Source organism: Natator depressus, chromosome 7, assembly GCF_965152275.1.
Source record: "Natator depressus isolate rNatDep1 chromosome 7, rNatDep2.hap1, whole genome shotgun sequence".
Taxonomy (NCBI): domain Eukaryota; kingdom Metazoa; phylum Chordata; order Testudines; family Cheloniidae; genus Natator; species Natator depressus.
This window is the reverse complement of record NC_134240.1, coordinates 26,849,913-26,873,426: the sequence shown is the minus strand read 5'-3', so window position 1 is coordinate 26,873,426 and position 23,514 is coordinate 26,849,913. Positions and strand designations below refer to the sequence as shown.

Genomic DNA, 23,514 nt, shown 5'->3' with positions numbered 1-23,514 from the left:
ATCCCAAGCACCCTATCTGTAAAGTGCTCAGTACCTGTCCAGATTAGTCCACTAATTCGCACATTTGGCTTTTTTGGTATAAGAGAGGGGGGTCAAGGGTTAAATTCTTTTCGCAAATATATATGTAAGTCCCAGTTAAATCAGTAAGGATTGCATGAGCATCCAGATACAGCATTTGGCCCCAAGTTTAATTTTGCCCTTCGTGATTAGATTTCAAAATGCTAATGGAAAAGTGTTCTCATGGAATGAGGCTAAACAACTTAAAATATGGAAACGGAGGTATAATTAATATTAATCAATCTTCTGAAATACATTTTGGACACCCATTCAAGTTCTCACCAGGCATGCCTGTAATTGATATACTGAGAAACAATAAACACACAAAACTACTGATCTTTTTTGAAAGAATCCCTATTTTTCTTTTAAGTAGATAAAATGAGAGGGAGGATAATGAAAAGGAAAAATTCCTGCATTTCAGTACAGTAAAATCCAGTATTAGTTTAATGACTTCTTGTTTCAACATGGCTTAAACCTACAGTTCAGGGGGTACTTCAGGATAGCTGGCTCTTAGCCAAGGTAGTAAGTACCTTATGCTTACATTGAACAAACATGTTACTCTGTTCTTTTCATGTACAGACTAACGAAAACTGCATTTTCTGTGCTAACAGGAAACAAAGGAGTTGATAACAGGCAGGTAAAGCTGCTTTTAGAGCAAATGCCATTCATGGAGACTACCCATTACTGTCCATGTTTTTTGCATTTATTCTCTCCTACTAAAAATAGTTAAGAGGTACAGAAACTAAGGCACAGATTTTTTTTTTTAAATGCATGCACACTTTTGCTTGTTCCAGAGTTGCATACACAGAGTGCCTCAAGTGACCATGCAAATCAGAGTTGCACGTGCACAAAGGTACGAGTACCCACAAAATCCCCAAGGGAAGCATCAGCTCTTTTCTGCATACACACTTCTAAAAAGAGCTCCTAAATCTGTAGATTACCACAATGTGCTTAAACTAATTCATGTTGTCAAAAAAACAAAAACAAAACAAAAACAAAAAAACCCGAAGCTATTCTTGGTCCTTATAGCAAATAGCTATTTTACTTGAAAAATATTTAGCAGAGAGATACATACTACTGAAAAGTTAGCAAGTTATGCTCATGTAATCAGATACTTCTCATGTAGAAAATACAATAGAATAGTACTTGACTTTATATACTACCACTTATATTCATGGTAACCTGAAGCAATTTATAGTGTAGTGGGATAGCACAGGGAATGTGTCGAGGAACATGGTAACTATTATCTGTTCAGTAATAGATCAAACATATACTTTTGAGTGTTGGTTTCAATGATGATGAATAAAGGAATTTTGACCTGGACACAGTTTTCTCTAGTGTTGGTCTTAGGCCTGTTAGACCAATAGGGTCTCATGCTTCCAAGGACCTGGCACTAGATGCATACACCCATCATGCTAGATGGAGTATTGTTACCAGTCTGTGGTACAGTATAACTCTGAAACCAACAGGGTGCAGCAGAAATTGAATTCCCTAACTGTTCTCACTCCTTCCCTGCTTAGAATCCCACTCTTCTGCCCCACCTCCTTGCTTCCCAATCTATGGATGTATCACACAAACAGATGAGAGGGATGAGGTCATCGAACCACAGGGAAGTTGCAGGTCAGGAAGAAGGAGGCAGTCAGGTTGTGTTCCATGGGTAAGGAGAAGCGAGGGAGAGGGGAGGGACTTAGTCACATATGGGAGAAACTGGAGGTAGACCCAAAAGTTATTTCATGTAGGGCTCCACAAAACCTAGCACAGATCTATAAGGAATCTATAACTGTTCATCACCAGGAAGAGAGAGATCTTTTCTTCATCTAAACTTTAAAAAATGCCATCCCTAACAGTGCAGGACCTGCCCAGCACTGCACTGTTGTGTCAGGATTGGGCATGAGCCACCGTTCTAGCATTAAAACTTGAACTAGGGAATGGATCAACCTATTTGGAAATAAGAACCAGAGAAGCTGCACCCGTTTCTGTAATCAGTCTTCCTTGAGATTATGGAATGTGTAGATCAGTGATTCTGAACCCATTTGGTGGTCAGGACTGGAACTAGAGGAAGGGAACTGTTGAAAGAAGGATTGTTCTTGCTGCATTTCATTCGAGACTAACTGTGGAAGAGTCTCATGGGAGAGTGGAGTCACAGACTCAAAGGGTTCAGATAAGGATCACAACTTGTGGCTGTTTATTGGAACTCTGAGCCTCTTGAGGTTCACTAATTAGAAACTTGAAACCACGAGCCTTTGGCCCAGAGGTGAAAGGAATACCAACTAAGCCACACTAACAACTAGTAAGATTAAAACCTTAATTGTAACAAGTAGAGTTAATGGTTTTTTTTTAAAATACATGACATTTCATGACGCCTCCCTTAAGATTTATAAATGTATTATTCTTTTGTTCCAGTCATGGGATGTGTTTGAATATTGCCAAAAACTGAATGAGCAAACACTATAAAATGGTTAGAGATTTATTAAAATAAAATTTTCTTTATTTTAGTCATAGTACAGTCAGATTTCCATCTTTACATATTTCCTCTATCATCAAAATTAAGAAATATCCTTCAGAATAGCTACCTTCTAGGGAGGTGCTGGAGGGAGGGCTCCCAAAGGCTTATAGGAATTCCTTGTAAAAATTCTGCCGCCAGAACAGTTTTCTTGCCTCAGATGGAGTTTGCCCCCTCTCTGGATACCTGTATATCATTCCTGAGACTCATAAAAATACTACCAAAGGACATCTTTTTGGCAATGAAATGGACCAGATTGCATTAGGTGGCAGGTGTTTTCTAAAAATCTACAGGAGTATTCTGCAGACACTAGACGCACTTTCATCCCATCCTCTGTCCCACCTTCAAATTACACAGGAAAAACCGCTGCATTGTACTGTCGATGCACTCATTATATTTTTCGGGAACAAGCTGTTTATCTTTCCAGTGAAGTAAGTTTGCCAAGTGGTAGGGTGACCAGACAGCAAATGTGAAAAACTGGGTCAGGGTGTGGGGGGTAATAGGAGCCTATATAAAAAAGAAGACCCAAAAATCGGGGCTGTCCCTATAAAATCGGGACATCTGGTTACCCTCCTCCTTGGTTATGAGAGAGCTTTTTTATGCTGAAATGGGAAAACAACACATGGATTTTCAAGTGCCTCCCCTGAGTCCCACCCCTCGTACACAAGGCTTATCACAGGGTAAAGGAGAACATTTTTTTGTGGGAGCCTTTTGTTAAAATATTGGCAGCATATCAACTGCTACCTTGTAAAGTTTGAAATATAGTCTAACTGTCAAAATGGTAATTCACAGATACCTGTTTTCTTCCAAGCATCTCACTGAAACCTGCTTGAAATACAATGTATTTTCAGTCAGCAGCATCTATATATTTTCATGTATTCACTCAATTTATTTCCTTTTCATGTTTCCTCCTGCGGCTGCTTCATTAGTCCTCCAGAAGGAAGACGTGTGTCAGGGAGTCAAAGAGGGTCTGGTTAGCGGTGGTGTTCACAGACTGAGCTCCACAATTCAGCTTGTCAAGGCTTGGCTGCAAACCAAGCCCTTTCAGCTTTCCCTGATGGTTTGAGTTTCAATTAACTTAGGCCTCCAAGGATCATCATTCTGTTCCCCTTTCTGTGCTGCCTCCCATCACGTGCCCATGCTCGCCTTTCTTTCTGCTTTCCTTTGGCCTCCAGGAGATGCCAGTTGGCACAGCCTCCCTTCTATCTTTGGAGTCCCCCAGCCAGAACAACTGACCCCACCACTAATTCCAAAAAACTTCTGGGAGGAGGGGCAGCAGCTTCAAGTTTCACTTAGAACATTGTACAGAACTTCAGCTCTCCACTATCGCCACTCATGAGCATTCACTCATTTATACCTGGCATCCCCATAGCTCCAACAGGGGAGCTGTCTTGTGACATCTTGGTCTTTAGCAAACTATGCTTGAGCACCCTACCAAGCTGTGGTGGCATCATTAATTATATTTGCAACCTTAGATGTGTGTGCAACATTGCCAGATGTTTGTGCCTATAACAGTTAAATCAAGGTATCAATAATACCTGGAACAATTTTTAATACCGTTGAGAACCCAAAAACATTTTAACCAGAAACCATTTCAATGTGTGTATGCATCTGCATGTAATTTAATATTTATAAAAATGTTTTTATTTTAAGTTTGTTTATAGATTAACAATAGGTTATTTTATGGACAAAATAAGCACTGATAGCGATTCCATAGTTCAGGTTGAGGCAGGAGATGTGTGTATGTGTATGCATACAGATACAATATTGATTTGATATTTACTTATGTTCCAGACATAGATATAAATTTAGATATGGGAGTATATATCTCTGATGTATATTTTCCTCTTATAAAAGAAATACTTTTGGAGACCTACACCAGGTTGATAGTGTCCCTTCAATTATGAATCAGTGTAGTTTAACATTCTTTCATTTTACCAAGAAAGAAACCACAAACAAACAAGCAAACATTACACTGTTTAACTCGGAGAAGCAAATAGGAATAAACATGACAAAACTTGGAAACAATGGCATGATCCTGTATAGTCTAGGTAGCTTCCTTGCTTAGTTTGGATATGGCATACTTCAACATGGTGAAACAATGTTTTATAATATTCCTTAAACTCTGAACATGGTAAAGGACCAATTGATTGTAGATATCATTTTAACTCTAGGAGATTCTTATTATAATGTGCAGATGTAGCTAGTACATAGGTGCTTTTTGCAGACAAAGAGCTACTTCCCCTTCTTCGCCCGCTGCTTTTGGTATTAACTTGTCCTGTGTAATTGTGACCTCTCCAGTGAAATAATGTCAGTGCTGACATTTGTAATTAAAACGCTCCATTTAAAAAAATCTTCATGTTGGAGAAGCTATCAGAAAATATATTAAAAATCTGCACTGAATACAAAAAATAGCGCATTTTGGAAGACAGTGTTTACCTATACCTCTGACACCCTGTCCAAATTAATAAATGATTAGTTTTTTATTCTTACAGGGAAAGGTATTGCATTGTGCTCTAAGAAAGGTGCATACAAGTACTTCAGACACGAAAGGAGTAAATAGTTTGGTACAGTCATTGGCCATATTCCTTTTTTTATCATTCAGTAGTTATAAATTTAACAATTAATAGTATATCAGTGCTAACTCATAATTTTTAATTCTTCCTTTGGTGATGAAAGAATTACTTTATCTCAGGAGATAGCTACATGAGAGGATACTCGAACATGCTTATGTTACATAATGATGTGACTGAAATATATATTTGTTGGTTAAAAGTTATTGGAATTAAGAGACTTTCGGGTGTACGATCCTCTTTAAGTCCTCATTACAGGATATGTCAAATACATGTTTTGAGGTGAATTTAGCACTTGTGAAAAGTGTTAGACTTTCAGCTCTGGAGATGGAAGTACTCTTTTAATCTACAATGCAGACACATTGTAGGCAGTTACAGAGCATGCTGCTTCACAATATACCTCGGAAATGATCTCTGGTGTGAGGAGGTTGTTCAGTTTCTCTGGATATTTGGTCCTTGGCTAATCTGAAAACCCAGGGTACTTAAGAGAACAGCTTTGAACCTAATCCAAGATAGCTCTTGTTGTAGCCTGTGATGTGCTATTTCCTTGTTTGCAGAGACAGTAGCATAATTACAGTATTCTGGAATAGTTCACATTTACACACTAGTGATTTGGGAAGCTTGTAATGGAGAGAATTGGAGTAGTCAAGACAGAAAGGGTAAAATCGTGGATAAGGATTACATCAGAAACAAGGTCTTAGTTTTCCACCCTCCTTTCCCTTTCCTATAAGCCTGCCCATCATTCTTACTAAGTTCTGGTTAAGATATGACTCCAATATTTCTGACTTCGGAGTAGCGTAAATTTAATTTAAAGTAATTGTTAGCAGAGGAAGAGATATGAGGGCCTGAACATCAATATAAAACTACCCTAAAAAGCTGTGAATCTTCTAAACTCCAGATTAGGCCAAGGGTGCTGGAACCATTTTTATAGTGGGGGTGTGAGAGCCATTGAACCAAACTGTATATAATGGAAACCACTTTAAGCCGGGGGTGCAGGAGTACCCCCAGCACCCTAGTTCCTGCACCTGTGGATTAGACAACTAAATTACTCCTCAGTCTGTCATAAAAGTTATTTGCTAAATAAAAAGAATCAGGCATGAGAAGATCACTAATCATGGGCCATATTGTATCCTCTGTGGAAAGAGGAGAGACAGGGTCCTGGATATTCCACAACATTCATCTTCTAATGATATTTTTAGGGGGGAAGAGTTGGGAGTAGGGCAAGGGACATGGGTCTCCACATTTGTTGAACCCAGGCTGCTGTGTGGAACTCTGCTTCCATCTCTACTGGTCCCAGAGCCTCCATGTGAGTGGCTGGCTCTTCCATGATGTTTTGTGGACAGGCTCTGGCCTTCCCGTTGGATGCCTTCCCTCACAGTAGAACTGTAGAGGATGCGCTGTGGCAGTCAGTGCAGCTTTAACTTCAGAGTACCATTCACTCCCATTTGGATAGTCCAGAGAGTGAAGAAGATTTTTGGTTTCGCCACTTTTGCCCCAAGCTTGCCCTCAAAAAACCTACAGAACCCCAGCTGGCTTGTAGAAGGCAATATGATGCCACCACTTTTCCCCTCTCATAGAACTGCCCGGTCTGGCCGCCATCACTTGTTTTACAGGAGGAAGCAGGCCCTATATTTTCAGTGTGGGAACTCCTGTACTTTCAGCATACACCAGTGCATAGAGAAGAGGTTATTTGTTGATGAAAGGGTTACAGAGCGACAACATTTTCCTTGTCTGGCTACAAATTTGCTTTCTGTGTTTGCTGACCATGTTTTCAAACATAGGTTTTACCCATATAGTGTGAGAAATGCTGGTCCATTCTGAGGAGTTATTTGTTTTCTTTCTGTCTTTCTAGATACATATGTGCCTCATCACTGTAGTATTTGAACACCTTCCCATCAATAATGTATTTTATCCTCACAACACCCCTGTGAGATAGGGAAGTTGTATCCCCAGATGGGAAACTGAGGCACGGGGTAGATGAATTGACTTGTCCATGGTTACACAGGAAGTCTGTGACTGAACCAGGAATTGAACCAAGTCTTGAAGTGTCAGTTCAGTGTCTTATCAACCAAACCATTCTGTAATATACCTAATTTATAAGATTATTAGCTGTCCCAATTTTTCACACTTGTTATCTGGTCACCCTATATATATGTTTTGAAACTTAAAAGCCGTGTGGAGTTCCAATATAATTGAAAAAGGAAAGGATCCAAAGGGCTACCGTGAAGACTTGAGCTTTCTGGTGATATTATAAACCAGGGGTCTCAAACTCAAATCACCACAGAGGCCACATGAGGACTAGTACATTGGCCCAAGGGCTGCATCACTGACATGTTTTCATATAAAGATACAAAAGAACCCCCCCACCCCCACTCCACCCCTTCCATGAGGCCTCGCCTCTTTCCACCCCTTCCCTGCCCCCATTCCAACCCCTTCCCCAAAGTCCCCACGCCAACTCTGCCCCCTTCCTGCCCCTATTCCAACCCCTTCCCCAAATCCCTGCCCCTGCCCCGCCTCTTCTCTGCCTCCTCCCCTGAGCGCGCCGCTCCCCGCTCCTCCCCCGTCCCTCCTGGAAAGCGCTAAGTGCTGCCAAACAGCTGTTTGGCAGCGGGAAGTGCCTGGAGGTAGGCAGAGGAGAGGGGATGCAGCGCACTGGATGAACGAGGGGAGGCAGCGGGGGAAGGGAGCTTGGTGGCCGCAGGAAATAACTCCGGGGCGGCAGGCTGCAGCAAATAACTTTGCGGCCTGCAGGACGCGTGTTTGAGACCCCTGTTATAAACCATCCACCCTCACCTTTCAGTAGAATTATTCCCTCAGTGATCCCTGTAACCATCTATTATTTAAATATAATGTACCTGAACTGGCAAATATACACATACAAGTGAAACCATTAGCAAATGAAGTGAAGGAAAATTTTGCATGCAATTGCATTGCAAATGGCCAGTAACTAAGTATTTGGACTGAGCAGCCTAAATGAGTCCTGAGTGATTAATCATGTCTAGTATTTTGCATTTTGGTCCTTTAAACAAGCACATTAGCCCTTATGTTCTCATATTTGTGCTTTAAAATGACTGACTAGATTATGATACACAGTTGAAAAGTCAGAATAGCAACTGCCTTCTTGAAACTGAGTTTCAAGCTCTAGGTCCCTGCCATCTGTTATTTCATAGCCTGTGTGCTGAGGAATATGGGCAGCTTTGTCAAAAGAAAAAAAAATATTTCCATGGAGTTAATGTTGCCTATTGTCCTTACTTGCTTTCAAAGGCTATTTGTTGCCTTGCTAGTAGTAGTAATTATTATTTCGTATAGTATCAAATGTTTGGATTATTAAAATTCAGCACAGTACTGCTGTGCTGAAACTCAGACTTTGTATTTGTGGGACACTGTAGAATGACCTCATCACTCACAAGTGGTAATGAGAGTAACTCACTTCAGGTGAAAATTTTTCCATGTAACTTTCTGGGTCTGATTTTGCTGAGTCCTCCACCTTGTGCAACGTAAATGTAAAATGCTACTAGACTAGAGTGGTAGTAAATAAGTAAAAAAAAAACAAGACACAGAGCTATGATTAATTGGGCCCCCTATAGTCCTGTGTATACTCATTAATTGGGCCTGCTGTACTCCTGTAATGCGATGCACAATATAGATTTGTGAAAACTAGAAATGTAGTTTTGCTTGACTGGCATAAATTACAGTAAACTATACCACGGCAAGCCCTGTTTTACCTCAGTGCAGCACAACTGCACTAGGGATTTGCCTGGTCCAGTACAAATATTCATAGTATGGATATGCCTTAAATTTCAAACTACCCCTTCAGTTTTAACTTCACTTGTTATTGTAACTGCTGATGCCATGAATCTCTTTTAATGCTGTACTCTGCCAAATGAATCATATAGAGAAGTATTCAACCTTCAACATCTGGAGAGTCACTTCATCACTGACCAGAGCCATCCTGGCATGGCCTGTGATACCAGCGGTTGTGTAGGGACCCAGCGTCATCACATTAACACAATATTGTAGCAGGATGGCATCACATAATGTCATCAACATGGCACTTACACCTCAGCATTCCTCTCTGTTCCATCCTATGTGGTGTATTGGGGCCACAAAACAATGTTCAGTTGGGCTCCTAAGAACTCATAGCCAAAGCCACCTTTGCTTAGTGGCTAACAGATTCTGTTCATTACTTTTCTCAAGTAACGTATAGTGCACATAGTTTGGACAGGAGTGTAATGAACCCCACAGGGAGTGCTACCCAATGTAGCTTCTTTAGCTCCAGCTATCTTTTAATAGTGCATATAGTACAAAAGGAAAAGGAGGACTCAATCTCATCTCTCCTATTAGTCAACTGTTTCAGTGCTGTAGCCACAGCTGACATAAAAATGTACCCTCAGTAGCATTTCATTTGAAAACATTGACCTGACTTGAGGAACAGCTGCAACTCCCCTAATATAGATTTTCTTGATTAGTCTAAAGAGATTGTTATGAGGGGGAAACTCACAGCACTGGATTAGTTTTTAACTTGTCTTGATTTTAAGCCTTTTCTCATATTTTGAAGGCCAAGTCTCAACTTTGTTATCGATAAGCAGACAATGGTAGTAGGGTGTGAGGTGGGACTGCATCATGAGATACATGGGCTGGAGTACCATAGTCAGTGCCCAGTGCTACATCTCCTAAATGTCAAGTCTCCGAGCTTTCTGAAGGCCTAGGCAGCATCTAGATGCAGAGCAGCTGGCTAAGGCTGAACCCAGGCAAGATGTTAGAGATATTAGCAGAAGAGGTTATTTCCTTTATAATAAGCCCCTTTTCTTTATAATATGCCCCACTATTGAAGACCTCTGCCTGTAGATTGTTAAATAAGCCCTTTTGGACTCCTCAGTGCCCAAATAGTCATGATAGCAAAAAGTGCCAACTTCATCTATGTCTGGCCAGAAGATTGTCTCTCTGCGTATTGGACATACACCTAGCTAAGATGATTCAGACATTCTTGATCTCCAGACTTGATCATTGCAATTAATTATATCTAGAGAGGAAACCAGGTGCCCTGAAAATTCTCCCAATGAAAATTTGCCCATCTTTCAAAAAGGGAAGAAGGAGGATCTGGGGAGCTACGGGTCAGTCAGCCTCACCTCAGTCCCTGGAAAAATCATGGAGCAGGTCCTCAAGGAATCAATTCTGAAGCACTTAGAGGAGAGGCAAGTGATCAGGAACAGTCAGCATGGATTCACCAAGGGCAAGTCATGCCTGACTAATCGAATTGCCTTCTATGACGAGATAACTGGCTCTGTGGATGAGGGGAAAGCAGTGGACATTTTATTCCTTGACTTTAGCAAAGCTTTTGATACAGTCTCCCACAGTATTCTTGCCAGCAAGTTGAAGTATGGATTGGATGAATGGACTATAAGGTGGATAGAAAGCTGGCTAGGTCATCGGGCTCAACAGGTAGTGATCAATGGCTCCATGTCTAGTTGGCAGCTGGTATAAAGTAGAGTGCCCCAGGGGTCGGTCCTGAGGCCGGTTTGGTTCAATATCTTCATTAATGATCTGGAGGATGGCGTGGACTGCACCCTCAGCAAGTTTGCAAATTACACTAAACTGGGAAGAGTGGTAGATACGCTGGAGGGTAGGGATAGGATACAGAGGGACCTAGACAAATTAGAGGATTGGGCCAAAAGAAATCTGATGAGGTTCAACACAGACAAGTGCAGAGTCCTGCACTTCAGATGGAAGAATCCCATGCACTGCTACTAGGGACCAAATGGCTCGGCAGCAGTTCTGCAGAAAAGGACCTAGGGGTTACAGTGGACGAGAAGCTGGATATGAGTCAACAGTGTGCCCTTCTTGCCAAGAAGGCCAATGGCATTTTGGGATGTATAAGTAGGGGCATTGCCAGCAGATCGAGGGACGTGATCATTCTCCTCTGGGTCCAGTTTTGGGCCCCACACTACAAGAAGGATGTGGAAAAATTGGAAAGCGTCCAGTGGAGGGCAACAAAAATTATTAGGGGACTGGAACACATGACTTATGAGGAGAGGCTGAGGGAACTGGGATTGTTTAGTCTGCAGAAGAGAAGAATGAGGGGGGGATTTGATAGTTGCTGTCAACTACCTGAAAGGGCATTCCAAAGAGGATGGATCTAGACTGTTCTCAGTCGTAGCAGATGACAGAACAAGGAGTAGTGGCCTCAAGTTGCAGTGGGGGAGGTTTAGATTGGATATTAGGAAAAACTTTTTCACTAGGAGGGTGGTGAAGCACTGGAATGCGTTACCTAGGGAGGTGGTGGAATCTCCTTCCTTTGAGGTTTTTAAGGTCAGGCTTGACAAAGCCCTGGCTGGGATGATTTAGTTGGGGATTGGTCCTGCTTTGAGCAGGGGGTTGGACTAGATGACTTCCGGAGGTCCCTTCCAACCCTGATATTCTATGATTTAAAAGTAGGGCAGCCTGTCTGCTTAGCAACGCAGGTCACTGTGAACACATCACCCCAGAGCTCTATACTGGAAAGACAAGTTCAAGGTTTCTGCCCTGACATTCAAAGCCCTCCATGGGACAGGCCATGGCTGCTTAAGAGATTGCTTCTCTCTCCATGACTATGGAACAATGAAACTGCCAACTATTAGGGGGAGTGTGGAAGAGAGAGCTTTCATGGGAACTATGGAACTCACTCTCACAAGATAAAAGGATGACCATGGACTTTGCCCCTTTCAGAGCTGAGGTCCCAATCCAGCAAAAGAGTAGCCATTGAATTCAGCAGGATAACTCACATGCTTAACTTTAAGCATGTGCTTAAGTGCTTTCCTGAATTAGAGCCTAAGTACAAGAAAGATATTTCTTCAACTTATCTGATATCCAAATTGTAAAGCATCAGAAAATGATCATAAAAATATATTTGGGCATTCATACCTAGTACCTAGAAAAACAACATTTGTTTAAAAGTCATTTTGATTCTCGTAAACCATTTTCATGTAAGCGTAATCAACATATAAGAGCAATTCATAATATACCATAATATTGTTCCTCTTTGATAACATTTTACAAACACCCAAGTTCCATAATAAACCTTTGTAGACAAGTGTTAAATATACAGCCTATAACCTTGTTTAAATCAAAGATGAATTTATACTGAACATATCCTAATGCCCAGTATAAATTACTTACCACATGAGAGAGAATTTGAAACTGTAATGAGATAATTATGACATAGCTCATCTGTAAAACATTTCATGTGCACATTTTAATGAACTGCACAAAGTAATGTTGGAATATAAAGACAATTGAAATCCTGGGACTAATTTCTGCAAAACTTAGAACATGCTCTCTTTATGAAGATGAGAGAAGGCAGGCAGCTGCAGTTTTGTTTTTATTGGTGTCAGCTCTGTGAATTTCAGTGTATTCTTGGACAGACCAGGAGGGGGAAAGAGCAGATAGAAATGCTGGGCCTGCTCTCACTCATGTAAAACTCCCATGATTTTCAGTGGGAGTTTCACTTGTGTGAAGTCTTCAGGGTTGGGCTTTACCAACTCTGCCAGTGTTCTTCTATCCTTTTTTAAACACTATTCAGATCATTTAGCTATTTGGCTATTAGTAGGGCTGCAACATTAATCTCTAAGGTACAATATTATTTAAGAAAGTAAAAGAGAAATGTAACATATTTTAGTCTGCGCTGTTCGAGGTTATAGGATGTCAAAAGTGGCAAAATTTTAAATATCACGCCTAACAGATTACATACTTCCCTTGTGAAGTATTCCCCCAAGGAAAGCTTTGTAATCCTTCTTATACTTGTTTTTAAATAACAAAGTGCTACATGATATATTTCTATGGTGAAAGACAAGAAGAGAAAACACAGCTCCCATTAACACTTTATGGTGAAAGCAGCACCAGGAGTTTTCTTTGAAGAGAGTATATCCTAATATGACATTTTAATCCTATCCTTTTTTTTTTGTTTATATGCTGGTTTGTGCAATGTCATTAGGAAGTCTACATAGTATTTTATATGCTTTTTTGAGTGAATAACTCCTTAGAATTCATTTTTCCTGACATGCAGTGCTTTGAACAGTCATCTGTATGTAAAGTATAATAAATGGCAATTACGAATGTTTCCTACATTTCAGATTATAATTATTTGACTGAACTCATGTTCAGAAGAATTAACAATGCTTGTGAATGGAGTAATAATTTTAGTTTCAACCCCTGAGGTAATACTAAAGCATTTTTGCAGGCTTCATGTGAGGAAATAAATATTCCCTGTGCTTTTCAAGAGCACCAAGACAAGCACAGGATATTGTTTTGATCAGATTATTTTATGCCCTAAGACCAACCAAATATACTTGAAAAAGATTTTCGAACCAATACATTTTTTCTGGGCTATCCACAGACCTTTAGCCTTTCAGAACTTCATAATGAAATATTTGAGCCCCAAGCTACTTTATATTTATATCTGCATTCTTTTAGGAAAGGCAGCATTGTCATCTAATGGTTAGAGCAAGCATCTTGGAGTCAGGAGACCTATGTTCTATTCTGAATTCTGCCACTGACTGTGTGAATTCTTTCATTCATCTTACTTGTCTCATTTTTCCCATCAGTAAAATGAGGATATTCTTAACCACTTTTGTGAAGAGCTTTGAGATCTTTTGATGAAAGGTGCTCTTTAATAACTGTTAAATAGGCTATTAAATTTATTACTAAATATAAAGGACTCAGGGCCAGATTTTCAGAGGTATTTAGGCACCTAAAGATGCATTTTTATGCCTAATGGGACATTGTAGGGGTGCTGATCTCCCTGAGAGCACCATGGAGTATTGCATGTGATGCACAGCAGGGACAAAACTTTTTCTACACCAATACAATATGAAAATGTTCCTCTGTTGTTAATTTTACATCCCATCGTAGCAGTATATTTTGAGTTTCATATCACATACATTTTTATATTTGGTAATATAGTATGAAATGTGCTCATGATTTCATCTTCAGCATATTTGTGAAAACAAATACCAACTGCCAGTCTGAATAAGATATTATGGAAGAATGGAAATATATTAAAAGCAGTCCATAACATAGGTCTTAGAGAAAGATTGAATGAATGAAGTTTCCTTAGAGTTTCCAAAACAATTTGGATTTTGGTGGGAGTTTTTTCGATAATGAATGACAGTGAAGTTGCTGGAATCCTTGTCTGGTCACCAAAGCTCCAAGAACTACAGCTCCTATGGAGGACCTGCAGGAAGATCTTACAGGGAAATTTTATATTGGATTTGAGGATAGACCATGCCCAGTGAGGTGCCGGTTCGTTCTTGCATTGGTCCTTGTGCTTCGGCCAGATTAGCATAAAGGAGCCATAGGGAAGACCCCACTAGTAGAAAGGAGTGCTCTAGGATGGAGCAGAAGGGGCCAGCTATCAGGGCAGATCTGCCTCCCTGCAATGGCCAACAGGAGCAATTGAAGTAGCCATGCAACATAAGGCATCCCTAAATCTTTCTGTCCTGTAATTCCTGCCATTTTCTTCAAAATCGTAACTTTTAAAAAATGAAGATATTAATAATATGTTTCCAAAAGCATATAAGCTTTTAATTATAATGTTTTAGTAAACCATTTTTAAAATTGTTCATAATGTGTTACCATTGGCAACCTCATCAGGAGTCTTGAAACCCTTTAACCAACAATATTTTAAATTAGACACACTCATTCATTTTACCTCATTCCTTTTATTCCACCTTGGGCTTACTTTCACAAAATTGACACAAATATCTGAAGATCAAAGATCTATAGATGGCCTTTCTGCCATCTTTCACTCATTTTGGACAACTTAAGACTTCAGCCCACAGTGGGGTTCTGCTGTAGTGCAGAATTCCACAGCAGCTAAATTTTACTTATCCTCCTGGCCTGTCAGTAGTGAATAGTTATGTTTTTTCCAGCATACAACAGAGTTGGATTATTGAGATATGGGACCAGTCTAGAAAAAAAGAATTGCCATAGCTTTGGTGCTCACTTTTCAGTTCCTTTATTTTAACTGTAAAGGGCATACAATTTTAATAAGTCCTGATTTATGAGTTCCTACTATATTGTGTCCTCAGTATCTTGATTTCTTAAGCAAAAGATACATCTTGTTTAATGTGTGACCATGACGATCTCTTAAATTTAACCACTGTGATATTTTTTTTCCAAGTAGGTTTCACCAGTATATCCCGCCATGAATCTTTTGAAATAACCATGTAAAATATTTTAATACCTTGGTTTTATTTATAATTTCTACCAGCTGTAGGTATCCAGATGAAACTTGAATTTTTCCAGAGGAAGTTTTGGACTGCCAGTAGACAGGTATGTTCCAATTAGATGCTACTTATGCAAATGAGACCATAGCAACTCTCTTCCTGTACAGGTGGTGATGTTCTATATATGTTTAGCCAAGGCAGTTCTAGATTTCCTATGAATGTTTGTAAGCTATTCTAATTTACTTTTCAATTCATTATAACACAAAAGTGTGATCATGAGGCTAAACACATGGGACTGATCCAACACTCATTGTCATGAATGGAGAGGCTCCCCAAATCCAGTCTCCCAAGTATAACCTACAGATCCATGAACAGTTATCCTAAGGGTACATTACATTAAAAAATGCAACAATGACATGAAAAATATGAATGACCTTGTCAGTATTCAAGTATCTCTTGGGTTGATCAGTGCATTTTGATAACAGTAAGAATAAATATACTTAATACAAACCTGATTTCACTCAAAATTTTTGTATATGGTTTCAAATTACCTTTTTTTCCCCTCGTTTCTTCCAGTGCATTGCTATTACTAAGGACAAGACTGTGCTGTCCCATCATGCCTATGCAGGGAATTAAGGCAGGGGTAGGGCATGTAACCATGGGTTACAGTTCAACCTGGGGAGCAGCCTCCATGGGGCTGCTACTCCCATTCCACTGCAGGTAGGCAAGGAATGGATGGAGCTTTGAGTCCACTGTCCCTAAAATGGACCAGCTAGCACAGTTGGTGCAGGGGGAGAAGTAAACTGTGTCAGGTAAAGGGCTGGCATAGATAAAGTCCCTCCTGGAGGAAAGGGGAAACCAAGGACCAGATTGTGTGACTGAGTCACAATTTGGTTCCTGGTCTCTCTTGCGTGGCACAGTTATGTCCCTTTTTCAGGGTTTATGGTATATCTGCTATCTAGCTTTAAGTGACCTGACGTAATGATCTAGCGACTAACTGTATTCAGTGAATCATTTTTGGCTAGTTTGTTTTTAATAAATAATAAAATGTGTATTTATTTAACAAAATAATCTCTTCCAGTTTTAAAAGGATCAAGAGTTTACATGACCGATTTGAGAATACATTGAGATTGTACTATTTCTGAGAATAATCATCTCTAAAGTATTCTGTGAAATATTGGCTCACACAATACCCCTACTGAAGTCCCAATGGAGCCTTGCCTATCATTTTAAGGCCTTGTAAGGCCCTGTATCATTATAGATAGGCAGCAAAGTTTGGAATAAGCAAATGAAATTGGCACAGCATGAATTAACCCCTTGATGCAGATGCTGTCACAACAGGAATGCGGAATTAATGTAATATAGTCCTACTTTTGTGGTCTTTTCTAGATTAACTGCTGTTCTTGATTAAATTTTTACTTATCGTTTTTAAAATATCAGTTCAGACAACCACCAGAATAAATTTTTTTAAAAAAAATTGGTGTAAAATATATATCCTATTGGTGTCCCCTGCAGTGTCCATCTCTTGATGGAAGATGTTCTATAAGCTGTGATGATGAAGTAAGTATTTTATAGACTTTTTCTCATTTTATATCTCCATTTAGTTTTTAGTATGGCAACTTCATCTGAGGTAAGGCAGTGCACTTTCTGAAGTCAGTTTGGAAATGGTAAAAAGCTGTTCAGGGATACTATTATACCCATGTACTGTTCATCTTAAAATACAGACACGTCCCTGATACATACCATAGAATAAGAAGTTAATGTACCTTTCATTAAAGGAACATTTTTACATAATAAATAACTATTCCTTATTATGTGAAGATTACCCACTTGATAATATTTTTACATATTAAAACTGCAAATTATAATTGGAAAGATTCATTAAGCACAAAGCTACATTGGAACTGTTGCCCTGTTAGAACTGTTTGTCTGTTAGACATAAAATTTCTTGGATTATGTTATGTTTTGTATATCACCAATCTCAGTCATCGTGCTTGTCACAGGGTGGCTGGCCCCTTTAAGAGGGAGCAGGGCAAGTGAACCTGTGACGGGTCTGCTGACCCCAATTAGGTTTAAAATAGGATACCTGGGACTAGAGAGAGAAAACCAGGGAGAGGGAGTGCTAAAGTGTGGGAAGAAGCAACAGGAAGTTCCCTGGGATGGGGAGGCAGTGGAAACCTGCTAGGGAAAGAGGGCCTCCAAAGAGAAGCCCTTGAGTGGTGGTGCTCAGTGAACAGAACATGGAAGATATCTCTCCGTCCTTCCTGCAGGAAACGGGGGGAAAATCCTTGGGAGCTGTAGCCCAGGGAGGGCTGAGTTTTTGTTACCTTTTGCCAAAGTTTGAAAAAAAAAAAAACTTCTGGAAAGAGACTCTGCATGTGGCAGTGGGTCATCTGCGAGCTGGGGAGGTCGTCAGTTTATTACAGCACTGTATAAATAATTAACAATAATAGTTAAAGTAAGTATTCCACAGTATTTCCTGTGGTATAAAATTAAGTTGGGGCTTCACTGGGAACAGTCAATTCAAACCTCACCCCCTTCCCAAGAAGAGTGTAAGTTATCCAAAAGGAGCCATCAGGTGTGTTTTAACAGTATTTTGAAACATATGCAAGTATTAAGATGGACATTCAGTTCAGGCTTGTGGAAAAAAATTATTTTCATTTTGTACTAGACTTTTCTTTAAATTAACTTCCAAACAGTTTATGATGTCTGACAATAATTCTGGCAAGCCAATTTCTGGGATTCTACCCCGCATTCCCAACATGGTTTGACATTCAGAGCATTTTGAACAGACGTTTTATTGAAAAAACACAGCCAAGACCCAGGTAGAGTGATACCACTTTTTAAATGTGTGACAGTTCCACAGGGGATTGAAAACACACAAAACATTCTGGAAACAGAATTTAAAATTCCAACATTGTAAGAATGGAGCATGGCAATTTCTTCAACATATCAAATTAGTAACTCATTACAGCAAACTACAATGCATTTCCAAGAACTAAATAGTAGAGCCGACTGGAAAACGACAATTCAATTTCATGGCAGCTGTCATGGTTTCTGCATTTAGTTTTGTTCTGCATTGGATTGAAACCAAAACCTTTGGAATGTTTTTGCAAAAATGGAATTGTGTTAAAAATCCATTTTCAGATTAAAACCTGAGCTTTTCAATGCAGGAGGGTGTGTGTCTTGGTGAGTAGGGCACTGACCTGGGATGTGGGAGTCCCAGCATCAAGTGTCTGATTCAGAAAGTTTTTTATCCCACTCTGAAACAGGCAGAGGAGAGATGAACCTGGGTCTCCAACATTCCAGGACAGCGCTCTAACCACCAGGTTGTAGAGTATAAGAGAGTCTCTCTCCCATCCTCCACCTTTACACTTGACAACTTCGTTGGAGCCACTATGTCTCTGCAAAACCTTTTAACATTGAGTAGACAACATATTTTGATGAAATTTCATTTTGTTGAAAATGTTCCAACTAGCTCCATTAAATAGTGAATTCACTAGATGATAGAGGCTTAAGAGGCAGCACTAAAGAAAAATAAGTATTAGCAGTCAGCCAAATCTCTGAAGTTAATCTGTGTTCCCCATCCATTAAATAGCTGCTAATACAAGCAGTCTCCACTATTACTCTAGCAGTCAACTGTGGAAAGGCCAGTGATTATCCTGTGCCCTGTCAATGTGGATGGTCTCTAATGTGCCTTTTCTGTCTCTCTCTTTAGAGACCTATGTCTCCTTCCTTTGAAGCTTGCAGCCTCTTTTTTTAATTTTTTAACCTTTGAAAAAAGGTTCTTCTTTTCAACTGCCAATTTTAAAATACACCCTCTCCCCAGAATCCTTGATTTCATGCTAAGGCAGCCATTTCCATCCTCTTTTATACCTCCATTTCCATGCCGTCATTTACATTTCAGTCCATTTTAATTAGGGCTCGGTGAGCTCACAGCCTCTTCCCCTAAAATGTGATCAGGCTCCCAATACAAAACATAAGCTCTGTAGAATTGTTAATTTCACGTTCCCAGTCTTGCTCCTAAAGTTAGTTTTGTGCCTGCCTGCTGTGGACTTAATGGACAAACTTTACCTTGGATCCCCTCCAACAGCCTTTAAATACTTGTATCAATGGGTTCCCAGTTATATCCAACCAGCTTGCTGAGCTGAGTATAACCTCAGGCAATCTGGGTAGGGTTAGAGTGCTATATGAAATCTCCTTACCATTTAGCTCAAGCCATCAGCCAGTGGAATATCCAGATGGGTGGAGGTGATTCCCTTCCTTGTGGCTGTCCTAGTGACTGAATAGTAATGGTACATATTTTCTTATATAAACAGCTGTGATGATATGTGACTTTTTTTGTCAAATCAAGCATGGTGATGATATGTGACCATTTTTGTCAAATGGCATATTTTGTGATTTTAATAAATCACGAAATATGCCATCAGTTGCTATACTAGAGAAGGGAAGCAGATTTGTAAAAAAACAAACAAACATTTCCCTTCTTACATCCTATCAAATGTCAAAAGTCACAATCTCTCTCAATGGCCCTTACTGTCCAGCTCTCAACGGCAAGCAGACATCTGGTAAACGGTTTTTACTTACTGGTGAACAGCAGCTAAAACCCAAGTAATAGGAGAGACCTTGTCTGTCATCCAGTTGCACAGTGGGCATAAGCTGAACAAGTTGGTGAGTTTTGAACCTTGCTTTTAATGGCACTGAATAGTGATGACATGCCACTCATGCAGTTAAACAGAAATTTCAGTTTCTTTGAGGGGGGGACTATGAATTTGTTAATTTGTTATTTTCACAAATGTGTTGAGGTGGGATGTGTTTTAATTCACATTACGTTCCATGATTGTTAATATAATTGTACACTGGAGCTATGCAAAATACTCAGACCTTGAACCCACTCCAGAGTAATCTAGTTTTAGGTGCAAGGTCAGTTGCATTCTCAGAACTCAGCCCACATTCTTGCCAAGTTTATTCTGGACGTCATGCCTGCTCCTTTTTACAAGCCCAAGGACTGTCTGCATATGGAATGTTCCCCTTGAAGTCTGCAGTTCATTGAACTTGAGCCTTCAAGCAAACCTGAAGTGTATGGTTCACACTTGGTTATTGTTGTGAATCAAATCTTACAGGGTTCACATGAGCCTACTGTGTCTGAATAATATTATCTCCTGAACTAATCTCATAATTAAGAATTTCATGCTTATGCGCTGGACGAGTAAATGCCTCCAACTGTCCTTTGCCAATGCTTTTTTTAATTTAAATAATCTTTCCTGGATTTCTTGCTATATGGAGAAGGCTATTTTTATTTATGGCAAGTGAAAGACGAGTGAATGCACTCCTGCATGTGGTGCATTATCCCCCATGGAATATTTGGATGAGCCCAAGAAATGAACAACATAAACCCTCTCACCACATAGATCCATTTCCCTATCTCCAGTCGTGTTATTAGCACACAGGAAGAATGGGCTAGTGGTTAGGGCATTAGCCTGCGCCTCAGGAGACCTGGGTCTAATTTCCTGTTCCTCCACAGACTTTCTGATTTCCTGTTTCTCCACAGACCTTGCACAAGTCAGTTAGGTCCAGACACACAAAGGTGCTTAGGCACATAAATCCCACTTGACACACACATTTGAGGGATTGGTAAATAATGAAGAGGACAGAGTGATACAGACACTGATACAGAGTGATTTGACTCTCTTGATAAACTGGGTGCAAGCAAACAATATGTGTTTTAATACAACTAAATGTAAATACATACATCTAGGAACAAAGAATGTAGGCCATACTTACCAGCTGGGGGACTGTATCCTGGGAAAGACACTGAAAAGATGTGGGAGTCTTGGGGGATAAGTAGCTGAACACCTAATCCTAGGGAGTATTCCACTAATGCAATCCTGGGATGCATACATAGGGAAACCTTGAGTATTGGCAGAGAGGTTATTTTAACTCTATATTGTGGGCACTGGTGCAACTCGGGCTGGAATCCGGTGCCCAGTCCTGGTACCCGTAATACAAGAAGGATGCTGATAAGTCCGCGAGGGTTCATAGAAGAGCCATGAGAATGATTAGAGGATTAGAGAATATTGCTTACAATGATAGACTAAGAGAGCTCAATTTATTTAACAAAGGGAAGATTAAGGATGACTTTATTACTGGAACATGAGGAACAAATTACATGTGGAACAAATATTTAATAATAGGCTCTTCAGTCTAGCAGGGAAAGGTATAATACAATCCACTAGCTGGAAATTTAAGCTAGACAAATTCAGACTAGAAATAAGACGTACATCTTTAATGGGGAGAGTAATTAATCTTTGGAAAAATTTACCAAGGGTTATGGTGGATTCTCCATCACTGACCATTTTTAAATCCAGATTGGATATTTTTCTAATAGATTTGTTCTAGGAATTATTTCGGGGAAGTGCTATGGCCTGTGTTATACAGGAAGTCAGACTAGATCACAGTGGTCCTTTCTCACCTATGAATCTATGAATTAGGCCACTCATCACCTTCTAAAACCTGAACAATGCTAACAGGTGGCTATGGCTAAGAGAAACAAGATATGGCTTCTCATTCTGGAATCCAGGCATTTTGTTCCCTTCTGCAGGTTGCTTGACTGAGAAAGAATAGCGAATGAAGCCAGACTTTGTCTTGTTCCGTGTGACTGTTTTTATTTATTTCTGAGCTTTGGACAGCCACTCTCTATGCAACTGTTTGTGTGGCTGCTAAAAACTACAGTTGATCCGGCCACCCCATTGAGATGAGTGGGTGGCATTTGATCCGGATATAGCGGCAAAATGAGGACACGTGTGGATGGATTTTAAGTAGAAGGCCACAACTTTTATTAAGTTAAACACAAGGGAGGGGAGCTATCTACCCATCAGCAATACTCCCCTAAACCAGGCATTTAAGTGGTTCCAGTGTGGGGGGTTACAGGGCTCCTATCATATAACCCATAACTCAGGGTAGACTCTCCTCAACCTACCCAAAGAATCAGTTTGCTGTGAGTCCTACCACTCCACCTCCTGTGAGGAGGAAGAGGAGGCAGAAGAGTGGGGACTCAGCCCACAAGGGCACAAGGCCTCACCCTATCCCATGAGCCCAGGGCCCATCAGCAAAATCCCAGGTCTTTTACCTCTGAGAACTGTTCATTTTATCCTTTTAACCACATAGGAAACCAGCCACAGAGGCATTAGCGACTAGCTAGGTCACTCCTCCCCGCAGTGACAGTGCCTGGTATCACAGCTCCTGTCCCATCCCATTCCCTCACATTCCATAGCCATATGTAAGTACCTCCAAGTGACAAAGGTACATCATCATCCCTGAAAAATTAAGGCCTATTGTAACAGGCGACCCTATGCAGTACCACCAACCCCCTTGTCTCCACAGGCATCCTGGTGACATCCCAATTCACTTTCTACCTAGCCTTGTCCACTTTGGGTGGGTTTGGAGCACCTCACCAACCCACCTTGCAAGCACTAGTGATCATATTAACCCAACCTCCAGCCATGATTGCCTAATTGAGCCAACAACCCTCTGGATTCTATCCCTGAAATCAACTCCATGCAGCCCCTGAGATCATTTTCCTTAAGGTGAATAACCAGAACATGAGGCAGGACCACGTTGTTTGTCAATGACCTGATGCCTCTGCAGGCCTCTTTTGCTGAAACACTGGATGCAAATGGTGTCAGCCCTGAAACCCGGCTGGGATCTATCTGCTGTCCTGGCTGCTTTTGTGTGGGTCCAATGCTTTGTAGATTGTCTGCAAGTCCAAATATTGAGTATGTTTGGGATACCCACTGTCTTCCTCTGCATTCTGACTGCTTCTACTGCTGCATCAGTGAGTAACACTGCTGCAATGGAGCCACAAGAGGCTCAACATGGCTTGTGTTCCAGGTTAAATCCCTGGAGCTGGAAGATGCAGGCCAATCAACAACTCTGCACCCTAACTGGCCAATGGGTAGCAAAGATTCCAAGCAGGGGAAGAGCTACCCAATGGCCTTCATCAAGTGTCTCCTTCTCTTGCTGTTGGGGCTGTCCCTCTTCACCACCAGCCTAATCAACTTCCCCCACCCGCTGAGGTGCGTGGGTGGCCTGTTGATTCACCCCTGTATGCATCAGGGCTGAATGTGCATCCTCTGTGCTGCTACCCTCCCTTGATGGTTGCGCCAGCAGAGAGTAGCTT

At 40.6% G+C, this 23,514-nt stretch overlaps 1 protein-coding gene across 4 annotated transcripts in view; it reads left to right on the top strand.

Annotated features, from left to right (window-relative positions):
• CACNA2D3 (calcium voltage-gated channel auxiliary subunit alpha2delta 3) overlaps positions 1-23,514 on the top strand; it is an 869,947-nt gene that overhangs the window by 789,258 nt on the left and 57,175 nt on the right. For all 4 annotated transcript variants that reach the window (XM_074957772.1, XM_074957774.1, XM_074957773.1 and 1 more), the window contains 2 exons: positions 15,380-15,441; positions 16,851-16,895. In XM_074957772.1, the coding sequence (XP_074813873.1) occupies positions 15,380-15,441; positions 16,851-16,895 (107 nt within the window). The remainder of the gene's footprint in view (positions 1-15,379; positions 15,442-16,850; positions 16,896-23,514) is intronic.